Source organism: Tenrec ecaudatus, chromosome 2 (assembly GCF_050624435.1).
Source record: "Tenrec ecaudatus isolate mTenEca1 chromosome 2, mTenEca1.hap1, whole genome shotgun sequence".
NCBI classification, from domain to species: domain Eukaryota; kingdom Metazoa; phylum Chordata; class Mammalia; order Afrosoricida; family Tenrecidae; genus Tenrec; species Tenrec ecaudatus.
Window position 1 is genome coordinate 126,927,465 of NC_134531.1, and position 12,434 is coordinate 126,939,898.

Sequence of the window (12,434 nt, forward strand, 5' to 3'; positions counted from 1 at the left end):
CCAGTCACCTGCATGCAGAGGGGGAATTGTGTGACTCCCAAGGTGGGAATCCGCCCCAAAGAGGAAAACACACTCCAAAGGGGCCAGGAGCTGCAGAAGGCTCCTTTCCTGCTTTTAATTTGTTCACATGAAACTGAAAAAAATGAATATCTCTTCCTCCTTCTCTCCAGGGTATTGATTTTTCCTTTTCCTGATCAAATTCAGAAGGAAGAAGCAACTGGAACCTAAAACAACCAAGATTGTGTTTAGGGACTTCGTGAATGCTTGGGGCTTTGCATAACCGTATTTACTGCCTAGGCCAGGGCAGCTTGCCTCACCTGTGCTTGAACCAGGAGTTAGAAATCCCTTCTCTCTCTCTTTCTCTCTTTTTTTTTCTGCTGCAGAAACTCCCAACAGTCCCATTGGGGGGCTCCAGAAAGGGGTAAGCAAAGCCGGTTGTCAGTCACAGTGGATTATTTTCTGATGAAAGTATGTTCTTTTCTTTTCCGCAGAAAGTGTTTTAGGGATGCTTATCTTTGTTGAGTTTGCATCCTCTCCTTTACTCCCTTTTGATTGTTTGGGCCAGCCGGGGAAAGCCTGCTTTCAGCATCCCAGACGGACGCCATGAGCTGCGGGCAGCTGTTTCAAGCCCCCTGGTTTGTAATGGGATGTTGGTACCTGAATGGAAAGTGACTCTACTGTTTGGTGGGAGGAGCCTGGAGATAACCCATCCCCATAACAACTTCTTTGGAATGGGCCCTATTCTGTGTCCTACAGTTCGTTCTTTCTTTTTATCCCCCTTCAAGTGTGAAGGTTATCTTCTTTTTAGCTTTCGGCATTTTCCAGGCCCTTTGGCTCCTCATTTTTGTAGCTTTCTTGAAAATCTCTTTCTCCTCACGCTCCCCACTCCACACAGTCAGCAGTGACCGGGGCCGTGCTCCCTCTGCAGCCTCTGGAGGTTTGCGCTTGGCCTGGCTGCAGAGGAACAAGGAGAGACTGAGGCCTGAACAGAACAGCTTCTGTCCCGGAGGCTTTCTTGCCATGAAGTAAAACGCAAAGAAGGCTTAATAATTTGAGACCAAAAGACACTTAATTGTGTTAAATGTTTCATCCTTTTCCTCTGCATTTCCCAAACCAATTACAGACTCAAAGCAAATGAATTGCACATTTTACTGGAGCGGTCCTCGGCCGAGGCGTTGTCGAGCACAGAAAATACGAGGGGATGTTCCAAATCATTTTACGGCTTTCTGTCCACCCGGCGCTGCCTGCTCGTTTTTGAATTTGGAGCTCTTTCTTTCCTGAGTATGGAGCATCTACTCGCTGTTCATGGCACTGGACATTTTTGTGTTGGAACTAGACACACGAGGTCATTTGACTTTTAATGAACCGCAATTAAGTAAAACAATGCTTCATTTCTCCGCGGTCCTAGCTGCATTTCACGTGTTCAGCAGCTGCACGTAACTCGTGGCTCCTGGATTGGGTCATTGCAGAAGCCGTTCCCTTAGACAACAGTGCGAGAGAGCTCCACTAGCGCAAAAGCCATAGCTCTTTCGGAGGGTCAGACGTGATCTCTCGGAGAGGCGTGCTCGTTTCTGTTGCTTTGAGAAGAGTGAGCCATTGTGTGTGTGTGGCCACGAGTGTTTTTAGAAAGGATACACCCCCTCAGGTGTGCAGTGACGTCAGCTCCTGGAGAGAGTAGTTAACCAGAGCCCTTCAGGGCATGGTCCTCCCAGGTTGCTTCCGGTAGGACACAGCCCAGCGGGACAGGATCTGCTGCCTGCCTGGTCAGTCTGGAGTGGAAATGAAGTGTCCCCTAAACTTTGATCCGTTAAGTCCTGCTTTTCTAGGAGACCGCCCTGGAAAAACAAATGGGGAAAATGAGTCATCAGAATAAAAAGCTGGACAATGGTAATGAATTCTATGCCTGGAAGACCATTCAGTTGGATATGCAGAGGAGGGAAGGCAATTCTGGTAAGGCCCCTGACGCCTTGGGCCTTGCAAACAGTTAAGCACTTGGTTCTGAACGTAAAGGTGGTGCCTTGAGTCCACTCAAGGGAAAAGCCTATAGATCAGTTTTCCGAAGGGCTTCTGCCTTGAAAACTCGGTGCAGAAGGGTTCCAACCTGACCTGCAGGGGCTCGCCATGACTTGGAATCGACTGCACAGCAACTGGTCTAGTTTAGGAGAAGCCTACACTGAATCACGAAGTCTTACGGCCTGTAGTCTTTAAAGCTGTCATGCCTGAGTTTCCAGACTGGTGATAAGTTTTCAAAGTTCTGTTCTTGAGCTTGAGGATTTCAGTCTGTCTCCAATGTATTTTTATGTATTCAGAGGAAGTCCTAGACATACAAAGTTGAAAATATTTGCGGGTTTTTAAAAATTCACTTTAAAAAATATATTGAAAGTACGAGAAGAGTTTAAAGGAGTCTTATCTACTCACAGTGCAGCTTCTGGACTTTCTCATGTTTAACTTCCCTTAAATGTCCAGGCTGAGAAAAATGATTTGTTACTACACTGGGAAATAGGACACACTATTTGATTTATGGGGATAAGCCAAAAAGAAGTGTTGCTATAAAATCATAGAAACCATTATTAAGCATGCATTTCAAAATGTGAAGCTGTTGTTTCTCAACGACATCCTCCACCTAAGTCTAGACACTTCAGATGGCAGTGTCTTCCTTTCTCTAACCCCTCCCTGGAGAATTCTCTGCTCCTATACCATGGGTGGGGGGAGGATCTCCAACAAAATTCTAGTAGGATGACCCTTGCTACCTGCCAGGAGTGAGCAGGGCCTTTGTCATGATGGAAAAGACAAAATTGTCAGCCTTTCCTGGCCTTTCCCCCACCAATGTAGTTTTCAATGCCCTTAAAAATTCTTTACCATAAGCTATCCCGGTTATCCTATGTCCTGTGTGTGTGTGTTGGGGAGGGGGTGGTCTATCAATATGATGGTGCCCTTGGAACTCCAAGAAACAGTCAGCATCCCATTTTGAATTGCCCTCTCTGCCTTTAGTTTAACTGGTTCAGCAGATCCCTTCTGAAGCCACTCTTTTGATGTTGCCTTTTTTGAAGGTCCCCTAATAAGACTAAGACAGGTTATAATTGAGAGAGCTCATCAACTGGTTGAAGAAGCACGTTTAACCAAGCTTTGTTTGAAATAAACCCATGCATGTAGGAATTGGAATCCGGGTAGCAATACTTTTTGACTCCTTCTTGTAGCTCTAATTCCACATCAAATGAGTTTCTGTGAAGGTGACTACAATCATAACATGTAAAATCTTACTCTTTGAGATACTTAAGAATAAAGATGTCTCACTTTGCTTTTTGAGATCAATTAAAATAAGGTTTGATTCTACGATTTGGTATGCGATTTACTTGTAGCTTTGTGTTCTCAACTGTTTGCAAATGAATTTAAACTCTGTTTTAAGTAGCACCTGCAAACCCAACCACACACTCACAGAAAGCTCTGTGGACACTGAGTTGGGTGGTACCAATGATCGAAGAGGGGGTCCTATTGTTGATGGAGTCTCTTGTGAGGTGTGTCCTGGACAGGTAGGTGCTCAGGCCGTGCACGTTTGCTGATTATCGGAGAAGCAGGAAGAGTGTGTGAAAGAGCGGGAGACACCATCTATTTCTGGCCACCTTCCTGGCCAAGTAGGTGAGAAAATGGTTTAGGGAATCTGCGTGGCTTGGACAAGTTCTTCAGCTGACAGAGGCTAGGGGCTGAAGCACACTCACTTTCCCTAATCTAGATCCTTCCATTTATTCAAGCATTTACTCAAGTTGAGTTCTGCCAAGTTTTAAAAAGTGCCACCGGGAACTGAATTCCTAGCAAGCACTTCTTGGGCAAAGGTGATGTTTTAGAATCCTATTAACTACATGTTGGTATTATCATGATGTACAAATTCAACCTAAGCTTCTCTGTGGGTATTTCTGCTCCTTGATATGTAAAGTCTTTGCCACTGTATTAACATAAAAAGAATGGATTGACTTCTGACTATAGGAAATAAATCACCCCAACTTTTGACAGCAGTGTTAGAAAAAAAGAAAAGATTTATTGGTTTTAGTTAGTGGCTTATTGTTTATTGTGATAGCTATTAAAAATAGATAACCAGAGGCTAATAAATGTTAATGGTCCCTTCACTATTAGAAAATCAATTGTCAGTGGATATAGCATATACTAATATATTATTTTGTTTATAATTTTCAATAACACTAAAATATTACCTCTGAGAGAATTATTTTTTTCAGGGACCCCACAACAAAAGGTTAATGTTGACTATGAAGAACAAATTTGGCAGGAGGACATTTTCATCTGCATATAATTTTAATGGCTTTCAAAGCATTATATTATCATGGTAATAAAACGCATGTGTAATTTGTCAAGATTGATAAACTCCTTACCAAGGACTCTTAAATATTTCTTTGAAACTTGTTTGAGAGCAGTTAGATAGATTTCTAAATGTAAGTAATTAAAATTGTATAGTATTGAGTTATTGACCAATGCCGGACTATTAATCAAGCTAAAAAATTCTACAATCAGTGCTCAGTGTGCTGAAGCCTGGTAAAATAATAGTATTTGTGTTCAGTGAGGCAAGTAGCCACAATTAAGCCCTTCACTTGACAAATGAGAGGGTACACTTTATTTTGCACTTAATTGAATTGTTGTACATGCTTGGCCACCATTGTCTCCTAACCCTTCATTTTGGTTTCTGGGCATTGGGAGCGGATGTGTTTGTTAAAGGTAAAACAATTAAGTCCGCTCTAGCCATTGGCTTTCTAAGCGCAGCCACGGAAGGTTTGGGCCACAGGCCAGCGCTCCACACAGGCGGAGACTGTCCCTCACACTGCACACACCCTACCAATTCAGTGTTCATTCCGTAACAAAAAAATGTGACAAACGAATGAGCGCCCTGACAAGGAATGATGTGAAGTAGCTTCGAAGCCGGAAAACTCTCCAGGTTTTCTATCGCTGGCCAGATTCTGCTTAGTGAAGCAGAAGAATTTTGGTAGGGAACACAGAATTTTAATCTGTTTTATGAAAACCCCAAATTGATTTCCTTCTCATGGGCTGGAAAGCACGTTCTCTAGTAATCCTGCTAATTATCAAGTATTCGTCACAACTTCCTTCCCTTTGCTTCTGCACCAGTCCCACCCTTCTGTGAGCGTAGTGGCTCACTGTGTTGGGGCTGCTCGGTACCCTTCTTGCTATCAGATTAAACTGGGAGCTGAGTTCCAGAACAAGAGCGTGGGTCAAGTGGGGTCAGAGGAGCACCTAGGAAAGAGAAGTTAGGATTCATCAGTGCCTTTCAGAACCCCGTTTCTTTTCCAGAGCGGCGTGCTCTGTGGTTGTGCGATGCCGGGGCCGAGGCTAGCGACAGCCCTCAATCTACTTTAGTACTTGTGGAAGCACCCAGGCAGTTTCTCATTTGTCGTTTATTCAAATGCCCTAGCGTGACCTTGACATCAAGCCCTACTTTCCTATGAGGACAATTCACCCTCAGCCTATGGAGATCAGACCTGCTGCCCCTGGTCCAGCGATGATTAAGATGACACTAGATAACTGATTTTAATACGCTTTGAAAAGTTGAAAGGGCCATGGAAGCCCGAGAGTCAAAGACGTCGTTTCTCTTAACCCGCTTCTTAGTCAAGTGTATGCTTCAGCGCGTGCACAAGCCTGCCCTCCGCCTGGGCCAGGAGGGGACTTGGGGTGCATTGGCGTGGTGTGACCCACCCTGCCAGGGGATCCTCCCTGGAGAGACTCAGCCCCGGCTCTTAGCTCCCGGAAAGCAGGGGGACCCGGTGCCCAAAGCTCTCTGCCCATCTTGAAAAGCAAGCCAATGGCCCCCAGGCGTCCTGCACCCCCGCCCCGCCCCCCACTGAGGCACAGCAACCGCTGAGGGCAGTGTCTTGTCTGTTGCAGACCCTACCAGTGCGGCCACTGCTCGCAGTCCTTCTCCCAGCCTTCCGAGCTGAGGAACCACGTGGTCACCCACTCCAGCGACCGGCCCTTCAAGTGCGGCTACTGTGGGCGTGCCTTCGCCGGGGCCACCACCCTCAACAACCACATCCGAACGCACACGGGAGAAAAGCCCTTCAAGTGAGTAAGGGGCCTTTCTCCTCGCTGTCTCCTCACCCGTGGGCAGCCCACCAACCGGCGGAGAGGGCGCGTTGGCAGGTTCACGTCCAGGCGGCGGAGGCACCGACTGGTTTCGTGGCGAACGCTTGGGGAAATGTAACCAGAAACGTACGCCTTGGTCGTGTTCCAGGTGGTGCAGTTGGGGACGGGAGATTCCGGGCTAGGTGTGTTTTCCCGTCCGGAAAACGAGGTTCGTTGTGGTTAGGTGCCATGCACAGGACCGCGACTCGCAGCGGCGCCGTGTAGACAGAGCAGAGCAGCGCCTGGCGCTGCGTCCCCTTCAGAACTGTTGTCACGCTTGGGCCCACTGCTGTGGCCACCGGGATAAGCCATCTCATTGCGGAGCTTCCTCCTTTTCGCTGACTCTCTACCAAGCACGATGTCCTCCAGGAGGACTTTGGAAGGTTCTTGTTCGTTCCAGAGGATCTGTCCCTCTAGAATGTGAGGTAGGATCTACAGGGTGTTCCGGCAGCCATCACCAGTAAGCCCATGACCTTCAGAAAGGTGGCCAAAATTTCAGGGCATCTGAATAATCAGTTCTTGGGGAGCCCGAACCTTTCAGGATTCAGATGAACTATTTCCTCTTGTTTCCTATCTATTATAGAAGGTTCAACACGTTACAGCAGCCAACTGGGGGCTTCTTAGTGCATCTCTTGGACCTCTGAATTACCATGTTGCTGTTAAAATAAACCAAGACATAGGACATGCCCAAGTTCATGAGGATTCAAGAAATGTGAGAAGAGGTAGAATTGAATTTCAAGAGGTTTGGCCCAATAAGGGCACCTGTGTTTCTAGATATATCATAGTCATGAAAAAAAAAGTCTGAGTTGTATTAGATTGTCTGCTCATTTCTTATGTGTTCATTCATGCATGCATCCGTGTATATATTTATTCCTTCAGCAAATGTTTATTGCTCACTAACTCATGTACAAGGCATTCTGCTAGGTACAAGAGATACAAACGTGAGTCAGATTGGCTCCAGTTTTTGGAGCCCTCATAATCTATGGGGAAACCCAGTTGTTAATTAGCAAGCATGAAAGCATAGGGCGAAAAGTACAGCAATAAAGTATATACAATATTTCAGGGTAACATAAAGATGTCAATGCTCTCTGGGTGAGATGATTTGTAAGACGTGTGTTGGATGATCAGGTGGGATACACAACGAAGGAGATACTTCTGGCAGCTCAGACAGCATGTGGGAAGACTTGGTACTGCAAGCCAGCACATACAACTGGTCAGTGGTCTCAGAGGTGTTTTTACAGCTTGTTCTGTTCAAATGCCTTACATCTTATTTGCTATACTGGCTTTTCTTGTGTAAGAAGGAATATTAAAAATCCAAAAATGTTCATCCTTTGTAACTTCTAAGTACAATATCCAGCAAGAGAGAAACAGAGTCAGGCAGTAGGAAGTGTTCAGCCTCAACCATGAAGTCGTCCTAAAGATTTGCCCACAGCCATCTAGCATGGTGTGCTCCAGCAGACCTCTAGCTGCCGCTTTCAGTCTGAGACCACACTCTCCTCTGGGTGAGATACTTGATTTGAGAGTGTGGTTGATCTGGTTCCTGAGTACCTCTGCTAGCCGATGAATGAGTATATAAAAGGTGATCGTCTTCATTCAGGTGCCCTTAAATTAGATACCCAGTGGCTTCTGTGGAGAAGGACAAGGCTTTCTACTCTAGTAGAGGGTCTCAGAAACCCACCGGGGGCAGTTCTGCCCTGCCCTATAGGGTTACGACGAGTTGGCAATGACTCATGGCATTGGGTTTGGTTTTAATTGCCATTCTAAAGGAGTATGCCTGGGGGCAGGGGTGAGCATTGAACTGCTAGCCTCAAGGTCAGTGCTCGAATCCCACCAACTACCCTATGAGAGAAAGATGAGGCAGTCAGCTACCATAATGATTTACATCCACGGAAACCCTACAGTGTAGTTCCACTCTGTCCTGTAGGGTCACTATGAGTTGGAATTGACTCAATGGCAGTGCCTTCGTGGATGGTTTATTCGTCATTCTGGAGTCCTTAGGTCACAAAAGGAGTCCAGATTGCATAGTGATTACTCGTTGGGCTGTGATCCACCAGGTCAGCAGTTCAAAACCACCAGTGGCTCCACAGGAAAAAGACGAGGCTTTCTACTCCCATAAAGAGTTACAGTCTTAGAAAGTCACAAGGGCCGTTCTGCTCTGTCCTAAAGGGTCGCTGTGAGTAGACATTAAGTCGATGGCAGTGAGTTTTAAGCCCCACAGAGAGTAAAGCAAAGGGTTATTTAACCAAAAAAGATGGGTTTGAGTCCACCCAGAGGTGCCTGGGAAGAAAGGTGTGGGGATTTACTTGCTCCTGAAAGGACACAGGTGTGAAAATCCCATGGGACAAAGTCTACGCCGCAGCACATGGGCCTTCATGATTCAGAATGAACTCAGTGGCAGCTGGTTTGTTTTTTATTTGGCTAGTTCATCATTCTTTACTCTCTTCCACCGGGGCTTAATTTGTATTATGAATTAACAATACACGTAGTGACACTTTTGTCTGTATACTTGGATGCAGCTTGTCCACCTAGCTGACAGGGCACAGTCGGCTCCCAGGTCTCACCTGCTTTGGCCAGCCAAGCTAGCCCGAGGGGCAGACTCTGTTCTAATCGCTCTAAGGTATACCCAGTGGACTAGCACAATCCAAGCACAACCTCCCCAGTGAACTCTGCCACTGTCCTTATCCCGACTGTCTGGGTTTCACAGTCTGCCTTCACCACGCCTCTGGATGCAGAGGAAGAAACTCATACATTTTCCACACCTCGGAGCAAGAGAGCTGCCCAAAAGCCGAGTTGCCAGAGAACTGAGCGCATCCCCCCTGGCCACTTATAAGAGAGAGGGCGGCCAGACAGATAGTGCCAGGAATCGGATTGATTTTTATCTTGTCGCTGTGTAAATAGATTTTAGTAATTAATTGAAGAGGTTTCAGGGTTAAGATGGGAAATAGATTTCTGTTAATGTTAAGGTGTTACTTATGTGTAACCTCGTTGACTCTACTCAACTTTTTCCCTTTAGCATCCTCCTTTTGTCATGTTTCCAATAGAGTTGCCATTTTAACTTAATTTGAAATGCATCAGATCAATCTTTGAAGGGCTTTAGTGATTGTGGTGGGTTTTTGTTTTTGACAACAGTGTTTTTCTCTGACTATCACATAATTTCCTTGGCGATTAAAGTGAACCACCAGGTGGGTTGGGTTGGTTTCTCTGTGCCCGTTTTCATGCCTCAGCTCCGGCTCAGATCAAGACAGCCACATGCTGGAGGCTTGCCCCTTGTACTTATCACATCGACCTTCCCAGGGGACAGTCGAGTGCATGCTTATGTTAAAAGTACACGATTTGAATGGCTTCTAGGAAACAGAAAGTTAATCCTTTAGTGTATACAACTCGGTCTTTTAGGATTGAATGGTCCCAAGGGAGTTTGGGAAATTTCCAACCATAGTTCATGGATATCTATCCTGTGGGCAATTGTATATATTATGAAGATATCCTGTTACACACATATAAAACAAACATTCCCCCCAAAAACTGGTTTCTGAAATGGGTTTTGCACAACAGTTAATTGTACAACGACTTCAACTGATGGGTATGGACTTAAAGGACGTTGCAAAGAAATAATCTTGTAGATGACGTATCCCCACTATTGTCCCGTCCACACAGGGATAGGGTGCCTATATAGAATTTGGGGAGTGGGGAAAATCCCAAGGGAATGAGAAAGTCCTTATAAATCCTCACCTGAAAAGTGATTTTTTCAAGGCAGAGCTGATAGTATTGCCAACTGAAGACTGCTGGCAAAGACTTGGCAGTATAAGATCAGAGTCCCAGGCCAGAGTTGACCCACCAATCTGATTAGCTGAAATCCCCAGGTCACAGCTTGTCAGCACCTTACCTAGGCTGGAGCCATAGACTTCCTTGTGTAAATGAGCACATAGGTAAATTCAACATGGAAGCTTCAGATTGGAGGTCTTGGCTTTGGGGTGGAGCTATGAAACGAGAAGCCATGGAGAACAAGGAACAAACACAAGTCAATTCTTAAAACAGCAATTGCCAATCACTTTATTGCCAAAAAGAAGAAAGAGACAGAAGACCGGTGGGAGGGAAGGAGGGAAAGGGAAAATTGTCAGTCAAAAAAATCTTCCTAGTGAGGACTCCTTTCTTCTCTGTCATTCAAAGCAATCTCTCAAGATCCCGGTAGGCTGAGCTATCTGTCTGGGGGGCTCATTCTGGGTTGCTTGGTGCCTGGTTCTGCTCGTGGAAGCTGTCAGAGCAAGCCAGGGCAGTCCTCAGGAGACATCCTTCTCTTCAACTTTGTTAGAAATAGGAGGGGCCACCCATCATTTGAGCTTTGCTTCACCTAAAGGCAGTTTGGGCTTGGTATAAAAGCGAGAGGAAATCCCCGAGGACCACTGATGCTTGAACAAGATCTAGACAGAATTCAAAACAAATATACATTGAGCATATCCTGTGTGCGAGGCCCAGCGCCATTTGGCTCCTTTCTGTGAGTGTTGTGTGATTGTAGAGGCACAGAAAGCATGCCTCAGTTTCTCCCCGGACCATAACTTTCTATGGTATTGCTCATCTGTCAGTCTCAGGTGGCAGTTGTTAAGGATCTTGTGCATATCATCCAATCAGAAATGGCAAGTAGCAAACAATGAACTCAAACCTAAAAGGAAATCGAATCTAATGAGATCTCCCATGCCGTTAGGAAGTTGGAGACACTCTGCTGAAAGATCTGGAAGACTTGCCTCTCGCGTCTTCCTGCAGTGTTGCTCCCAGGCTGTGGGGTCGACCCCGATGCCAAGGGAAGCTCTCTGTGTGCAGGCGCCCGTCCTTTTTCCACTCTCGTTTGCTCACACCTTTATTTCCCTCGGGTTCAAGTGTTGTTGATGGCTTTGCAGTGCGACCCACAGGCACCCACAGGAACAGGCACCCACAGGACAGACTAGAACTGCTCCCATGGGTGATCTGGGAGGTTTCATCTCCCACAGAGCTGCCGATGGGTTCAAACTGACAGACTTTTGGGAAGCAGCCTTTGGGCAGCAGGGCTTCTTGTCTTAGTGCATTGCTCCACACGAACCCAGGCTTACACACACCTACACCCAATCATGTGTTTGGGATTGTTATTTAGTGTTAATTATATGCTAAATGCCTGAAGCCAGGGATCTGACATGCTAGCACTTAGGCACTTCAGTTTTGATGAGTTTCATTAAACTATGGACATAGTTAATGAAGAGAAATTTTCTGAAATGGAAGATAGTAACAAAAAACCAAGACCTTTCCCATATTTAAAAAAGAGAGAAACATTTTTATACCTAGCTTCTCTCGCTTCCACAAACACACGATGTGTATTCTCGCAACTCCGCATCTTCTCAAGAAGATGGCAATTTCTGGGATAGGAACTGAAGCTAAGGTAATTTCCACACATCTCTGTGCATTTTTCCTCACTCTAGCTGAGCAGATGGCACTAGAGAGGATATTTTTCAGCAATCGTCTTCTTGCAAACCCTGTGAGTTGGATTTGTGCATTTTTTTGAGTTCTATAGTAAATTGTCCCATGTCTATAGCCATCTGTGAGGTATGTAAACAAACACGAGCAAAATTTAACTCTCACTTTACTATGTCCATTCAGTCTGGATGTATAAATATGACGTATAGGGTAAGTTTTTGTCCTTACGTCGGGTACTAAACTTCCGGCTTACGTGGATGCTTCCTAGTCTAACACCCAGGATTAGAGGAGCACAGTCATGGCCCAGGTGCATTGACATTCCTCACAATTGCTCAAGTTCCTCCCTGTCTTTGAAATTGATTCTAGAGCTTGAAAAAGGTTGGGGGGGGGGGCATATAATAATTTAAAAGTTTGTCAAGTAGTGAAAGGCAGTATATTTTGACACACTAATCCAGCAACTAATCAGTTTTCTAATAAATAATCAGCACTTCGCGAACGTGTCATCAGCACTTCGGGAGCTCTGGAGAGGGGATGAGCTGCCCATGGCCGTTAATGAATACACCAAAAATCATTAAGTGATCAATACTTCTGAGTTATTTTCATTGAGCTGATAGGTCTGACACATTGAGGCGGACATTATACATTTGTCAAGATCACACTGTAGTTTTTAACGGTGGAACAGCCTGCTAAAAGTACCCCTTGAAAGACAATGAAAGATACACAACTTCTCCACACTGACTCCCTCCAGGGTGCCGAGCCTGAGACAGCCAAGTGCGTGAGTCCAGCGCCAGCCTCCCCGCGTGCCGAGGCGTGCACAACTCGGTGGATGTGGGTTTTATGTTTGTAGTAATGATTTC

The 12,434-nt window shown here is 45.7% G+C and overlaps 1 protein-coding gene across 2 annotated transcripts in view; it reads left to right on the forward strand.

The window, feature by feature from the left end:
* The window catches only part of PRDM6 (PR/SET domain 6), a 142,329-nt gene that overhangs the window by 96,446 nt on the left and 33,449 nt on the right, over window positions 1-12,434 (forward strand). For both annotated transcript variants that reach the window (XM_075541445.1, XM_075541444.1), the window contains exon 6: window positions 5,902-6,078. In XM_075541445.1, the coding sequence (XP_075397560.1) occupies window positions 5,902-6,078 (177 nt within the window). The remainder of the gene's footprint in view (window positions 1-5,901; window positions 6,079-12,434) is intronic.